This window comes from Ambystoma mexicanum, chromosome 6q (genome assembly GCF_040938575.1).
Source record: "Ambystoma mexicanum isolate Mex_15411 chromosome 6q, UKY_AmexF1_1, whole genome shotgun sequence".
Taxonomy (NCBI): Eukaryota; Metazoa; Chordata; class Amphibia; order Caudata; family Ambystomatidae; genus Ambystoma; species Ambystoma mexicanum.
Genome location: NC_090937.1, coordinates 1,398,279,222 through 1,398,294,886, shown reverse-complemented (window position 1 = coordinate 1,398,294,886; position 15,665 = coordinate 1,398,279,222). Strand labels below are relative to the sequence as shown.

The 15,665-nt window shown below is 44.1% G+C and overlaps 1 protein-coding gene across 6 annotated transcripts in view; it reads left to right on the top strand.

Moving 5' to 3' along the window:
• HGFAC (HGF activator) overlaps positions 1–15,665 on the top strand; it is a 1,108,062-nt gene that overhangs the window by 520,355 nt on the left and 572,042 nt on the right. For 3 of the 6 annotated variants that reach the window (XM_069632041.1, XM_069632043.1, XM_069632042.1), the window contains exons 6-7: positions 5,455–5,559; positions 11,488–11,595. In XM_069632041.1, the coding sequence (XP_069488142.1) occupies positions 5,455–5,559; positions 11,488–11,595 (213 nt within the window). Of the gene's footprint in view, positions 1–5,454; positions 5,590–11,487; positions 11,596–15,665 lie in introns of all 6 variants that reach the window. The other 3 variants (XM_069632038.1, XM_069632040.1, XM_069632039.1) reach the window with 1 other exon arrangement.

The following is a 15,665-nucleotide window of genomic DNA, read 5'->3' as shown; positions in this document are numbered from 1 at the left end:
TGCCCCCTTCTCTACATTTTCTTATTATTTCATTAGCTCTTTTGATCTGTCAAAATATTCCTTTTCATCTCTCTCTCTCTCTCGCTCTCTCCCGCTCTCTCCCTCTCTTACACCTAGTTCATCGCTCTCACCCACCACCCATGTACCCAGGTGCTGCAGCAGGTTGTTTGAAACACCCATGCATCGCTAGATAGCGTGCGCCAGTTTTACCAAAATTGCAATGTCCTCCCACCTACAGGGGGGTATGTAAAGCGCGTCTCCTTTACCTGAGATTTCTTCTTGTGATCTTCCCACTCTTCCCCTACGACATCTGGTGTTCCTTCCTCTGGAGAGGAAGACTGAGTCTTGTTGTCTCAACTCCCAGTAGTAGGCCCTGACACCTTGGGACCTTCTGGAGGATGAGAAGCGACCGGTCGACCGAACCCCATAGTGTCCGTTACCGGCAAAAACTCTGCCTTAGAAGATTTTCTTTATAGAAGCTTGCGCTTTCTCCATGGAGGTGTATGTTCTCACAAACCTCCCCATTATTTTGCTAAATGTCTCTCCGAACAGGAGGCCCAAAGCTGCTTCACCCGCTTTGTAGTTGGTCGAGGTCGTTGAACTTCGGGTCGATTTTTAGGAGCAGACTCCTTCGTCTTTTTGAGGAGATGACGCAGTTGGCATTGCCTAGGAAGCATGCTGCTTTCTGGGCCCAACTAGCTAGTGTCTCTACCTGCAACCCTTCGCCTTGATATGCTCCCTGGCCTTGATGTTGGAGCTTTTCCACAAGATCCCAACACTCCTCTTTTGTCGAGTATTTGATCGGGCCCTCCGGCGTTATTGCCGAAAATGCTTCACAGCCTGCATACGCGTCCCTTGTAGGCTGTTCGGCTGTGCGCTTTCGGTGCTGCCATTATAAATCCATGGTGTCCGGCTTGTAACCTGTTTGCTTGTGCACATTCAGTCCTGCTGGTAAATCCTTGGCCTGCCGGAGCGTCTGTAAACCTCAGGTTTGCTGAGACCGCGCTCCTATTCTGGTGCGCACTGCCTGGGAACTTCTTCTCCGTGCGCAATGCGGTTTTCCTCTTCCTCCCTGAGGGGGAGGGACCCAGGGCCTCTGCTTCCTCATGCGGACAAACTGTCCGCAGGCATGCTTGAAGTAAAGCACGGGACCCGCTCCGCGCGATTGGGACAGCAAAATGCTAGCCTGCAAAGCTCTGCTATAAGCGGGCTCGCCGCATGCTCTATTTCTGAAGACAAAAGTCCTCTTACAAAAATCTAGCAATCTGAGTAAATGCCCTGTGCTGTATGCTCGCAGCTCTGCATACACACGTTATTTAAACAGCTTCACGTTATATCAATGAAATATGTGCATAATATGGTTAATTAAATGCTCTACAGAAAGAAAACAGCACGTATCTGTCTGAAGAGCAGCTATAGAAGATGTGGAGCCAGTGACAGGAAGTAGCTAGAAGGGCTACATACAGGAAGTGTGATGGACTACAAGAATAGAGCAGAAGAAAGAGAAATGTAGTTTTCAAAAGAGAAAGAAAATGGAAATGAGAACGTTTTGTTTGTTTTCTGTTTAAGTGTTGAGACTGCTGCAGAGTAGATTAAAGAATTTGAAGCATAATGCTCACCTCTGGTCTTGATATAGAATTAGAAATTTTGTTTTTACAACTACACCCCTTCCCTAATTTTGGGGTTCACAATAGAAAATAGTTGTACCCGATTAGATTAACAGACTAATTTTTACTCACACTGGGAGTTTGTTTGTTAATTTCGGATGTTAACAAATTCACCCTGTGTCCTTTGGCTATAGTGGAGTTATTTGAATTATTGTGTATCAAAATATACTAAGGGTCCACTTTCATACCCCCCACCGACTAATTAAGGGGAAGATATTAACTCAAACAGATCCCCAACACACTTGGTTCTGTTGGACAATTATTTACATTGGATCACAGGGTTTGGTGCTCAGGAAAGATATCAGCATTTCTTGTCTCTCTCTTGGAGAACACAGATCAAGCCCTTCAGTCAGGTGTAGCCACCAGCATTCATCCATTTGTTTAGCTTTGGAGAGATCCCAACATCTGTCTCTGTTTCCTTGGTCTCATTCAGAAATCTCCTAAGCAGTTCCAACCCAGGTAGTGGCAGGCAGTCTCCTTTGCACTGTTAAATCTCCATCAATCTTTCCACCCAGATAATTTTAGGCACCTCTCTCTTAATTTCCCAGGCCAAACCTTGATTTCTTTTGTGCAACAGCTTATAAACTCATAATCACAACCACACAAATGTCTGAATTATCATATGTCAGCTTATTTGCTATTCCTTTTCGTTGGTCAACTATTCTCTATCCCCTTTTTGCAGTGCTGGCCCCTCTGTTCTAAAGGGCCCCTCAAGTCTACCAAAGCCACACTTGGGAGGCATCAGTCCACCCACTTGCATTTACTTTTTACACATCTTAATATTTGCACTGAAAAAGTCTCTACATGACAACTTTCTCTAATTCCTAAATAAACCTAACAATATACATATTTTTGAATTCTACTCACCCTGCTGGATAAGATGTATCTGGCTTATACATGGTGTTGCATGTGAGAACAACAGATTGTCGTGGATAACTCAAACGTTATAACAGTTCTCAACATAAAGCTCTCTAACCAGATGTCTAATTTAATAAACAATCACCTCCCAGAATCTCTGCTTTTTGACAGTTTCTGGGGAATTTGCTTCCACATTTTAGGGTGTAACCTTTGTTCCCAAGATTTGTTATAAAAGTTGAATCAATGAAAAGGTCTGTTCATTCGCTTTCCCATGATACCTGGGTCATCTTTCTACGACTTCCGGTTCCCTAGAAAATCAACAAAGTCTGATCTTCAATGTAAACTAATGACAATATAATTGTATATATGCATATTCAGTTTTAATGACACATTACATTTTGCTTCCCCTACTCAAACTGAGCCATAGGCATCTGCTTTCCTTGTTAACTCGGGCTGGTGTAAATCACTTAACATTCTTGTATAGTCAAAAGCTGGGATAATGGATGCTAAAGTTATCTTATCTCGCTGTCCAGATGGGTTTCTAGCCTCATGCGAAAATCATGATAGCAGACCATCCCCCAGTCAGAAAGAGGGACCATATAAGTTCTTGAATTTTGGGGAGTTCAACTTATTAATAGCGGCTTTCTGTTGACCCAGCCACGCCAGTAAATTCCCCTGTCATGCATGAATACAGCTCAGGGCTCGAAATTAAGATTGGATAAGCAATAGCTACAACCAGCTTCTGGGTATCCAGCAGTAACCAGTCACCAGGAACTAGCACTGGGGAACTAAGAGCTAGTCCATAGTATATGCAAATCTAAATTCCACATACAATGTAAACATATGATTGTATCCATTATTTATGATCCCCTTATGCTTTAAATGCCATATAGATGTGTCCTAATGTTTATTTATGGATTGTCCCAAATGCACAGAGTCAAATTCACATAGTTATGTTTGTTCGACATCTGTTGGCCTACGGAGCCTAAAATAGCTCCTGGTAATTGTAGTTTTAAGCTAACCAGGCTCTCAGCTTTCGAAATTGAGGGGAGCTGGGAGCTATGTAGCTCCTGCTTGTAGTCTAGAAGAGCCTGGTTAGCTTGACAAGAACAGCTACACGGAGCTACTTTTGGCTTCCTAGGCCAACTGATGGCAAACAAACACACTTATGTGAATGTAACTGTGCATTTGGGCAAATCTATGCGCATTAGAACACATCTATACAACATTTAAAGCATAAGGGGTCATAAATAATGGATAAAGTGATATGTTTGCATCTTGTCTGGAAGTTAGATTTTCCAAAGGCTATATACCAGAAACATTTGATTGCAATCGTTCACATTTAATCTTAATGAGAGACCTCTTTCATATCTCCCTTCATGCCATCAATGTTCATATTTATATCCCCATATGTACATGCACAGGACTATGGCCATGGAGATTTGTGTATATTGTTCTTAGCTGCAAAAGTGCCAATGTTCCACTTCACATTTAATATACCTTTAAAATGATTAGGCCAGGGAGTTTCACTGGTACGCAGTTCCTTTCCTTCCAAGCCGCAAATATCTTTATTTTTTCCATGCTGCTCTTTGTTGTGAAAAGTACCATAGTGAAAATGTAGGCTTCTGATTTGAGCTCTTTGTCATTCACTTTGCACGGCCCATTTTGTAATCTTTACATTCAATGTAAAAGAGAATGTTATTGTGGTTTTCAATCTGCAGAAGGACCACATTTCCATGGCCTCTCTGCTTTCTGAAAGGACGCAGGGTTTTCATCTTTTGCAGTTTGAAAATGAACTGCTGGGCTTTTTGTTTGTCAGCCTCATCTTGTCATGTATCTTGCTGCACAGTTTGGGCCTAACCTGGGCTTTCAGTTCATTTGATCCTGCTGCCATTAAACCCCACAATCCTAAAACACTTCCTTGACTAATGTGCTGGGAAAAACCTAGGGTTTAGGGCTAAAGGGATGTGAGCATACAAGATGACCCCAATTACTTAAATGTAACATGTCAAATGTAATATAATTAAGTTCCACCTTCATAGTTGGGGTTTTACATAGAAGTGTCTTTTTTAATATAAACAGGTTCCACATGGATTATATACATCAGCATCTGCACAATCTCCTATACTTGATTAAGAGGCCAGGTATTAAAAGGGACTACAGTGTTGGCCACCTATTATAAGGAACACAGTATGTCGTCAAAAAGATATCGCAAGCCACCTTGGAGTTCTCGGACCGTATAAAGTGGGTTACTTTATCCCATATATAACATCATTATATGAAATGGTGATTTCAAAATACATCTAAATTAATTGATTAAACTCTGTTCATGTCAGAGGTTTTTCATTGAAAAGAGCGGTAAGGCTTTTATCAGACTTAAATGATCTTTACTGTGTGCTTTGCCACATGTGGCTGCGCTCTCACAGTGGTGCACCAGTGCGCTTTAGCTAGGACAGCGTCGCTGATGTAGTCAGCAGGAACACTGAAGGCGGATTTAGTGGCCTGTTCTTCAGTACTGATGGCTGGTGGGATACTCAATGCTGCGGCCCGTAGTATGATATGATTAGTTATTTATAACGTGCTTAATACCCAGAGGTTTCTAAGAGCAGTCGCCTTGCTTCCAAGGTGAGCACCTTGCCCCTGAGCTATCCTCCCTAGACTGGCGGTACAGGCGGTATCCCTCTGTCTTGCTAAGGAATGAAGCCACCTTGTAAGGCCCTGCACGGGCTTCCGGCATCTGGTCCATGTGGTTCTGTGGGGCCCACACAGCTTTTCCATGACTATTTACATGTCCTGACCCCGCTCTTCATGGTTTTTTAACTCGCATTTTATGTGTGAAATTAAAATATTTAATGACAATGAAATACATAAGATAAAAAGTAACCTTTTTCGTCCCAGCCTAACCAAGCAATATTCTTTTCCATTTCAGAAAAGTGCTTCGATTTTGGTCTTTATGAGTATTTTGATATTGGAGAAAGCTGGCCAAGGATACATGGGGGAGACGTGGAGCAGTGCACGTGCATCTACGGACAGAGTGAGTGTCAAAGAGTTCCACGATATTATGGTGAATTGTCATCCTATTTACTTAACAAAAGCAATGCATCAGAGTCCTTAGACTGCATGTGATGACACTCAATTCAAGGGTTAACATCAGCATTTCCGGCCGTTCATGGGCATTAACTTCCAGCCAGCTGAAGCCCAAGTAGGCCCAAGCAAAACGGGGGACATGTGAGCTCTGTGCACCGTTAACCATTACCGCCTTACTACGAGGTCCTTTAGCGGGTTGGTGCTTTAACGCCTGCTTTTTGCAGGCGTTAAAAACCAACCCGCTAAGGGACCTTGGTGCTAATTACGGCACCGCAAAATTGCGGTGCCGTAATTAGCTCCTTCCCCATTCCCATTATGCCCTATGGGGCAAAAATGGGAATGGGGAAGGGCAATGGTGGAAGGGGGAATTACTGCCCCGCCAACCTTGGAATAGGGCGGTAATTCCCCTTTCCACCAAGGCGGTGCCGGTAATTTACCGGCATGGTCCAGGGTGCTAATAGCACCCTGGATTACCGCCTTCCATGTAATGAGGCCCAAAGTCTTGACAAGTCCCTTTTCGTTGTCTATTGTGGATGAGCGAATGGGGAAGATGGGATGGACAAGTATCTGGAGTGAGAGTGCTGGGGTAGTGAATGGAGGGACCAGAATGGAAAGTGGTACCCAGAGCAGGGGAGCAAGCAGCTGCCTCTTGCATTCACGCCCGGCTTTGGAGGGAGTTGATTGGCTGGCTTACCTGTGCCAGATGCTAGTAGGAGATCTAGCCAGCATTGTATTTATGAAATATGCTCTATGGTCAGTAAAATAAATGGCAACTTCCCATCTTACCGGAGTTCACAGCACTCAGAACCGAGCAATGTGAGTGCAGAGCACAATCAAACACATGTTCAGACTGACACAAAACCAAGCACGTTATAATGCAGTTCAGAAGCCATTTTTTAAATAATCTTTTTTTATTGTGTTTTAGCTATATAAAAAAGAGAAACAAAATTATGACTTTTAACACATCTATAGCATAAAAATCTAATACATTGCAAAAGAACTCTTAGCCTTCATAATCATATAAACTACTCATATATACCAATAATTGAAAAAAATTAGAGCAAAAACATACTTCATAATATAATGACACACCCAATAACACAAACCTTACAGACATATAAAAGTTGATAAAATACAATGAAATTAAAAAAACAAGCAGGGTATTCTTTTAATTAAAGAAACAAAAGAAATGCAGAGTCTTGCAGAGATGTTACCTTTATTAGGCCACTCCCTTTTGTTGCAGGGTGACCACTTAAGCAGCTTTTCAAGTGGGCCACAGGCTCGCTTTTCAGTTCTCTGCCAAGAAGGTCTGTCCTCATGTAGCAAAATCATCCAATGGCTTGAGTCTAAGAAATGGCTCTCAAGCAGTCCTTCTCCTGCCAGGCTCCGACCATCTGGAACTCAATCCCGGCAGAGGCTCGAATTCCCCCAGCAACCCCCAGTTCCTCAATATCTTAAAAACGTGGCTCTTTCCACAATACCTGCCAGAAAAATGGAAATCCCACCCTGTTAGGCAGAATCCTGTGCAGTTCCCTTGGGGACCACTGCAAAAAGATTAAGACTACAGGAGTAAGCAGTAAATCCAATTGATAGCAGTCTGCATCACCCAGATTTACCTGGTAGCTGTGGCTGAGCAGTCAGACTTCTCTCAAGAAGAGTTAGGCAGTATGCAGAGGATACACAATAGGGCTAAAAACACAGTAGAGCAAGCAAACACTGACCAGATCTTTGTATCAAAAAGTATATGATTATTTATTTAACACACACTTTAGAAAATACACTAGCACTATTAATCAAAAGCAAGTTCCAACACAATCAGAAAAGTATTTACACCTCCCTTAGCAATTACTAGACAAGTCTAAGTTAAAACACCACTTTTTGTTAAAACAGAGGTGAGCGCGTAACTCAGATGGCACTCCAATAATTAGGTTAAAGGGAGAGAAAAAGGCAGTTCATAAAAATAAAACAGTTCCCAACACTTTTAAGAGACAAATCAAGTTACTGAAGGCAGGGTATACTGTAGAGCCAAAGTTCATAGGCCAGGCCCACTTTAAATGGAGCAAGGCGAAATGTGCCCAAGATCACACGGTTTAGCAATGCATTCAAGTCTTTGTAGAAATGTTCAAAAGAGGTTGGGGTGGTTCAAAACACAAAGTTAGAAGGTCTGGGGGCCAACCCAGTTGGAAAGCCAAGGATTTAAAGGTCACCTTGGGCAAACCGAAGAAAGGGAGGCCAGGTAGAACACAGTACCTTAAAGATTGAGGAAGCTCCAGCGGTGGCAGTTGTTCCTGGCAGCGGGTGCAGTTCGTGGTTTCGACCAGGGGAAGAGAGGATCTCGTCGAGGAGGAAACTTGGAGTCGTTGCACTGCCGAGGGAAGAAACCAGCCGCAGAGTTTGTCGGTGAAAAGGTGTGTTCCTGGTATTCGCGGTCACAGTGGTGCAGCTTGGCTATCCGGCCGCCGGGGTGCTTGGCACGGGCGATTCGACCAAGAGATGTCCTGGAAGGCAAAATGGCGAACTGGTTGATCCCACCAGCTCAGAGGGAGAAGACTCTTCCAGCAGAAGATCTCCTCTTGTCGTCGGGAAAGTGGTGAGGTCGTTGCTGCAGTGCTCCACCGGAGGTGTCGTCGTTGCAGATGGCTCAGCTTCTTCCCTCTTCAGATTTCTTAGGTCCTGTGGCGACTTCTGAAGTTCCAGTCCCAAAAGCCCTGCTTTTATGCAGAAAACCCCCCATTCAACAGCCTAGCTGTCACTCAAACATGCTAAGTGGTGAACCGGACGGCTCAGCACTGGGCCAATCAGAACAGAGTGCGATTTGAGTTGCTAACGCAAGGCAGTCCAGGGTGCCAATTCCCCCACCCACACATCCTGTGGAACCCTGACAGAGTGGCACCAGTTGGAGGGCTTCTGTGGAGAAGCCCGCCAAAAAGTGGAACAAAGGGCCCGACCTTAGTTGGAGTTACAGAGACGGACACGAACGCCATTTTAGAAAAGAGTTCTGGCAAAAAGACCCAACCGGTGATTTAATATTAAATAAATAAACCGGCGGTATCTTTAACATTGCACCAAAATGTGGTGCGTTTAAAATCAATGGGAAAATCCCATAGGAAATATTCTGGTGGAATATTTTGCGTGGTAACCACTGCCACCAGCCAGAAACTCGACAAGGGGGGACTGGACAGTGCCCCCTTGGAAACAGACCCAGGGGCAATGGAATTAACCCCTTCCAGTGCTTCCACAATATGATGGTTTGTACTGGTTCTGTTCACAATTTAGGATTAGTAAAGTCAATGGTGACTTTACATGCCCTGGGAGACAGTAGTCAGGCCCACGGTATGAAGTCTATGTTTGGGGGTCACTATGACACCCCTGTGTTACTGCACTGAGGGTGCTGTGTAACACATACACAAAAACAGATGATACCCTATGGATTAAAAGACCCCATAGCCCATAACCACACAAAAAGTCAAAGACATACCTCAAATCATGCCTAAGAATCATGCCTAAGAATGGGAGGAAAAGAGTCTCACTCTTGGCAGGAGAAAAAAACAAACCCCAAAAATCCAGCAAAGCTGCTGGGGGACTCACTAGGTTTGGGAAATTAGCCTTATAAGAGAATTCTCCCTAACACACCCCTACCAAAGGCTACTGTATAAGATGCCAATCCCACTGCTGGAATGACCCCCTTGTAAAATGCTGCACTGCTCTCTAGCTAGGTTTGCACTATAAATAATAAAAATACAAATAAATATGTGAGGGACTTTACAGTAGGACCCTTTGGACAACAATAGCCATTGGTCGAAGTGAGCAGGAACGCTTAGGAGCGGTGTTCCACTACTTTTCTTTTTTAATGTAAAAAACACCACTACTGTTTGCAACCATTTTTACCATTATGGACCTGTTTTTTCTCCACTTCACCACCTGATATCAGTTACAGCTAAACTGAAATTTGTTTCAACTCAATTGGCTGTTACCAGCATGACCGCAACCCTTGGAAAATGTGTTGCACGGTGCTCCTTTCCTTCTTACTCTGTCCTCCGCCCGAGTCACAGTTCCACTACTTTTTTGGTTCACTTCTATCACTGACAATAGCACTGGTTTCTGGGAAACTGCCCAGAAGCTGAACTTAAGATGAAGCACATTCAGCCCCCAATGTTTTCTGTCTGCACCACACCTGCAGCTCCGGTCACACAGGGCAGTATGCTATTATAATGATCCAGCAGAAATGGACAAGCCAAACTGCATTTCCATAAAATGTAACTTACAATATATTCACATTTCAGGGACACTAATGTGCCACCACTGTTCTTCCATGTAAATGCAGACTCTATTTCTGCTGTGCCATGCCTGCCTGAGGAGGAGACCTCGGCTATCTTAAAAACGAGTTGCCTCAATGATAAAGAGGTAACATCGTTTTTTTTTTTTGAAACTTTATTTACACAACATCCATAACAAATCCCAATACAATCAGCGTATATCAAATGACACATGAAAAACAAAAAACACAAGAAAAGCACAAAAGGTATCATCGTTGCAAGATTCTGTTTTGTTTTTTCAACAAAAGCTGTGGTTTTCACATGGTTAACCTGCTATTTTAACCAACCACAAGTTAAGAAATATATTAGCCATTGCAATATCCCATAATATACAAACCAATGGAAAGGTACGTGATGTGTTAGTCACAGAGCAGAGGCTGCTTCTGCAGGACGTATTTGGTAGTGAATGGTGAACTAATCCTGACAGGTGTAGTTATTTATGTGCATTTTGACTGCAGTTTTTAATTCTCTGATTAGTTAGGTTAATTTTCATACGCCATGGTTGTGAATACGTTGGTCTTGTTTTGTACTCGGAATTACTTAAGTCAGAAATCTCCTGAAATTCTAAGGGAGATTTCATGGGCTCCCACCTTATTGGTTAAAAATTGGTATCATCTGAAGTGATCTGGCATATGTCAGAAAACACATCATGTGGGAGGTCTACAGTTGAGAATTTAACCAACACGGTTCATTTGTGCTCTAGGTTGACATATGCATTGCATTTTGGCGTCCATTTTGAGCTTAGCGGAAGAAGGCTGCTGCCGCCTACCCCCGAGCCTGGAGCCTTCTCCTGATTTCGAGGCAGAGCATCTACCAGCTCAGGTGGCGGACGCTCTTCCTCTGATCAGTCTCCACCCGCACCAGGCTCCTCTAAAGTAAGCAGTGCAGATTGCAAGCTAGTTTTCGAGGTGGGCTAATGGGAGCTGCAGTGTCATAGTTAGCTCAGGAGTGGCAGTAGCCTGCCAGCCCCTTTGGCGGCCCACCTGCCAGCTCAGGGAATCTGCCTGTCTAATGCACTTCCACCATTGGTGCCCCGTTTCCTGAATAGGGTCACTGCTTTGTCTCTCAGTGGAGAAGCTGAGAGGAGGCTTAGTGGGGTTTGCAAATTTAGAGCATAGGGATATGGAGTTGATATGGAATTCTTTTACAGAGAGTTGGGCCTTAGCCCTTAAATGCATCAGTAACGCTATTACAGACGCATTTAAGGGTTGTCCCAATCATGAGTCAGGCAGTAAGTGGGAGTTTTACCTTCAGCTTTTTGCTGGAGGTAAAAATGTCCCTATACTGCCCGTTTCCGCCACCCCCCCACCCCCAGCACCATTGGGTCCAATGCACCCAAGGGTGAATGGGAATTTATACTGCTTATAACGCTACTCGTGATCCAGCGCTAAAAGCGTCAGACCGAGTAGCGGTAACGCTATTTGAGCTGGCAGTGTCCCGGCGATACTATGTTTTAAACTCATACACTCTCACAACTGCAAAAACAATGCCAATACAAGCGTGTGTCTGCCAATGCTACACTGTCCATGGTCACTGAAATGCCATTCTCCTACTTGCAGCCTGCACAAATAATCCATGCCCGCCCAGGACGGCTTGCAGGATGCTGCCCACCGGGCAGCCAGCGTGCGCATGCAGAGGTGACTTGCTTGGAAGGTACTGCAACATTGGTAAGTCTGAAACAAAAACAGAAAACACAACATTTGCTGGCTCACACGTTGGCAGTGTATTAGTGTCATGTTCACACAAAAAAGTCATGTGTGAATTACAGACGTGTGTGATAAGCACGCTGCCACTTGTCAAATGCATGAGTAGATGAATGTATCTCTGTGAATGTAATCGCTTCAGGGTGCTTCCTCGTTGAAGGGGTGTATATGTGCGGAATTCAGGAAAGGGGAGCTGTGGGTGAGAAAGAGGACATCAACGCAAAACCGAACCGAAACACAGGGAAAATGGAACACAGATATTAATATACCAACCATTGCTGTTATGTGCCTGCACACGTTGCATTAATCGCTGAGCATACACCATGTACTTTACTCCCAGAGTACTAAGTACTACAGACAGACAACATGTGAATGCCTCACACACAGTGTGCCAGATTCTCAAAATATGCTTGGAACCAAGCGCATCCCATCACTTGTGGCAAAAGAAAAGAGGTGCCCAAAGCGCAAAGATCCTTTAAAAGTGGGCATCACGGATGCACGCATTCAAATGCCCTCATTTTCCTCTTTGCTCCTTTGCAGAAATAAGGGGGCTCTTCAGTGCATACTGTAACCAAAAATGGGATGTATTTTAGGATGCGCTGAAAACAAAGGTATCCTTATGCGCCTGAACGGGCAGCCCATGACAGGGCCATTCCTGACTCTGTCATGTATTTTTTTAAGTGGAACTGTGGGCTGCCCCACTTGCATTACTATCTCTGAAAGAGAAATAGAAATGCTCTCTTTGCCTTACATTCCACTGATAGGTCCTTTTAGGGTCTGTCACTGTGAAATGCGCTCCCAGCACTCAAGTATGAGACTGTAGTACATTGCATGCAAGGGGGTAGGACAGCATATATTTTGTGTTGCTGTCCAGCCCCACAGAAATGCGCATTTCACAGCTGAGAATAAGGTGAGAGGCGCATATCTGAAAGTGCAGCTAAACAAAAGGGCACATCTCCTGCGCTTTTCTTTTTGTGCACTTGTTTTTGAGAATCTGGCCCACTGACTGCAGGGTCCACAAGGCATGGCCTACGGAAGCAAGGATTGTATGGGCCCAGGAATGTTGTGGAACACCCAAAGTATTAACAAGAACGTACATTTTGCCTTTGTGACGAAACTACAAGTTTAAAGTACACATGTCCCCTAGTTCTACGTTTGGTTCACCTAATTAGGGAAGCTACTGTAAATGGGTCAATCTGTACACAGAGGTCTGGGCTGCGCCGAGCAGCGTCCACAGTACATGGTAGCTACTACTTGAAAGGCTGTTCAGCCGCCCAGCAGATGACGCAAGACGCTGAGCCTCAAATTACTTGGAAATGCTTCTAAAGACCTCCGGAAATGCAGCAGAACTAGGCCTGCCATTTGCGGAGCTCTCATGTGGGCTAAACCTCCCTTTGCATTATTGCAGATAGATTAATAAACTTGCCTTCAGCCGCTCACTTTCATGCTCTCTTGTTTTGTTGACTTTGAAAAACCGAGAACAATCGCCAGTTTCCTGAAGAACATGTTCATACATCACTGCTGAGTGTCTGCAACACAAAGGCAGCTGAATAAATGATGCTGCCAGGGCTGTGAAATGAGGGGAACCATAGAACAGGAAGCTCCATTGTTCAGTGAGCAGATGTGCTTCAACAGAATGCGTTCGAATGCAGGATTGGACCTGCCCAGTAAGTATAGGATGTGACAAGAGATGATATTTAACGATTGCTCTATGTAAGCATTTCTAAACCTGGCCAAGTTAAAGTTTTGGTCATACTTACATATAAAATAATTCTTCTATTATACTTCTGTAGTCTGTTCAAATACATATTTTCGTCTCTGTTCTGCTTAACATTTTTCTGCACCACCTGCGGGGTATGCTGGCATGGCAGATCTGTGAATCTCTGGATAAATGTCCTCTTTCTGAGTGACATAAGTCATGGAAGCTGTTGTGTAGTACGTATATGTAAGTTTATTAGAATCGCAAGGTTAAGTGGAATATGGAATGTAGTGGGGACTCTAGAACGTGGAAAGGGTTGACAAGTGGTTGGAGTTTATTAATAAAAGGGTGAAGACATACACATTGATGTCTATGATCTATTTGATAATAAATACGAACACAACAATTTGGCGATGAGGGGAAACGAAATCTGGATCAAAAGGAGCGGCTGTTGAAAGGAAAGCGAGAAGGTGAATAACTCTAAGGTACAAGAGGACAACAAAAGAAAATGGATGATGCGGTTGTAACAGGAGGAGGAAACAAGTATAAATGACATTTAGCAGCGAGAAAAACAAGTAGTGGATGGTGATCGGATCGAACAAAAAGAACGTGGAAAAGGATTACGCTGATGCCAGAGGAAGGGAAACTGTCGGGGAAGGCAAATAAAAGAAGAAACGGTAAGGTGCATGACGCAGCCGTGGTGGGGTTGTTTGAGGACTTTGAAAGTAAAAAAATGGATGGCGCACCGGAAGTGCACCGCAAGTACAGCGCCGTTTGGCTGTGTCGTGCTGCTTCATAGCTTCTTATCCTCAATTGATGTCACTGCAACTCGAATGAATCACTGACAGTACAGACAGTGGGACTACAGAGTAATTATTTGTTCTAGCCTCTTGCTGAACTTTGTGGGGACTTGCTTGGACTTCCTTGAGTGGACGTCCGCTAACTGCTCTAACTGCTTTCTCGAGTGACGGCTAAGGCATATTCTCTGTCTTCCTACTCTAGCCCTGCCCACCAACCCGCCACATCCTACTTCTGTGCCGTGCCCGCACACCTTGCGGGCGCACCGGAAGTGCACTGCAAGTACAGCGCTGTTCGGCATGGCGGCTGGAAGGCTTGGGGGTTATGTTCTAACTTTTACTTGATAGGTACATGTTAAATCATTGAATGTTTAAGAGATGGAAGCTTTATAATTGTATTTAATTTGCGTGACTCTTGCCATAAAACAGAAGGCGCACGGCGGCTTTCTTATCTAAGGTTGTCTCCACAGCATGAGTCCACCTCCATGAAGCCTCTGTGAGTACATCTTGAGTGACTATGTCAGAGGAAAATATTAGACCTCCATGGGCTGTGCATCTTATTTAGGCAAACTCCACTTAGTCTTCTACTAACCTGGCAGTTGGCATATTTAGCTATCTAGAGCACCTACTGTATTGTCCCTTATTAGCAGTCAACACACACTAAAAGTGCGAGGCAGCTCCAGTCAACGCTGCTTGCGACTCCTAAATGCACCCTGCTTTTGCCTGTGCTCCCATGTAAAAACGCCTTTTCACCCGATGGTTGAAGTTGCTGTTGTTGATTGGCTGTTTAGGAAGCGCTATATTTGTTCCCCTCTAGCCTAAGTAGCACTAACAAGCACTTAGCTACTGTCAGCTGCGTGTGCGCACTGAGGTGCCTGCAAGTGACTGTTTGGCTGTTCGGCTGTGCGGTGGGTGCGCGGGGTATCTTATTCTTTTTTTCTGTTGCTGATTGATTGTTTCTGATTGAATTATGATACTGTGTATGCAAATCTTTGATATATTTTGCATAGAGAAGTTGTACTTGGCTTGGCTCACTGCGTTATAGGTGTTTGGCTGTTAGTACTGAGATTATATCCTATGAGTGTGTAATTTGGTCAATACTCTGGGTTTTTCTCTTTACTTTGTGCTCTGTTCGGGTTTCCTGTTTCACTTCTTGTCCAGAAAAATGGTAAATGAATTAAGAAGTTCGGCGCCTGCACTGGTTCAAGCCATACCTTCTGCTTACCGTATCATTCATCATGACTGCCCATCCCCACCGCGCGGAGGGGGGTGGCTGTTATTTTCCGTGCTGAATATGTTATCACCCAGTTATCTTGCTCTCATAAGCTTAATATGGAAGCACTACTTTTCAGATGTGCTATCACACCTTCCTGCATCTGTCATTTTCTGCTCATATATCGGCCCCCTGGACCTATAGGGCACTTTGGGTATGCTCTAGTGGATTTAGTGGCTGATCTGAGTCTTCAATATACCAACCTAGTGGTGCTAGGTGATCTCAATCTCCACTTTAATCTCCCTAGATCAAATGAGTTGAGCTC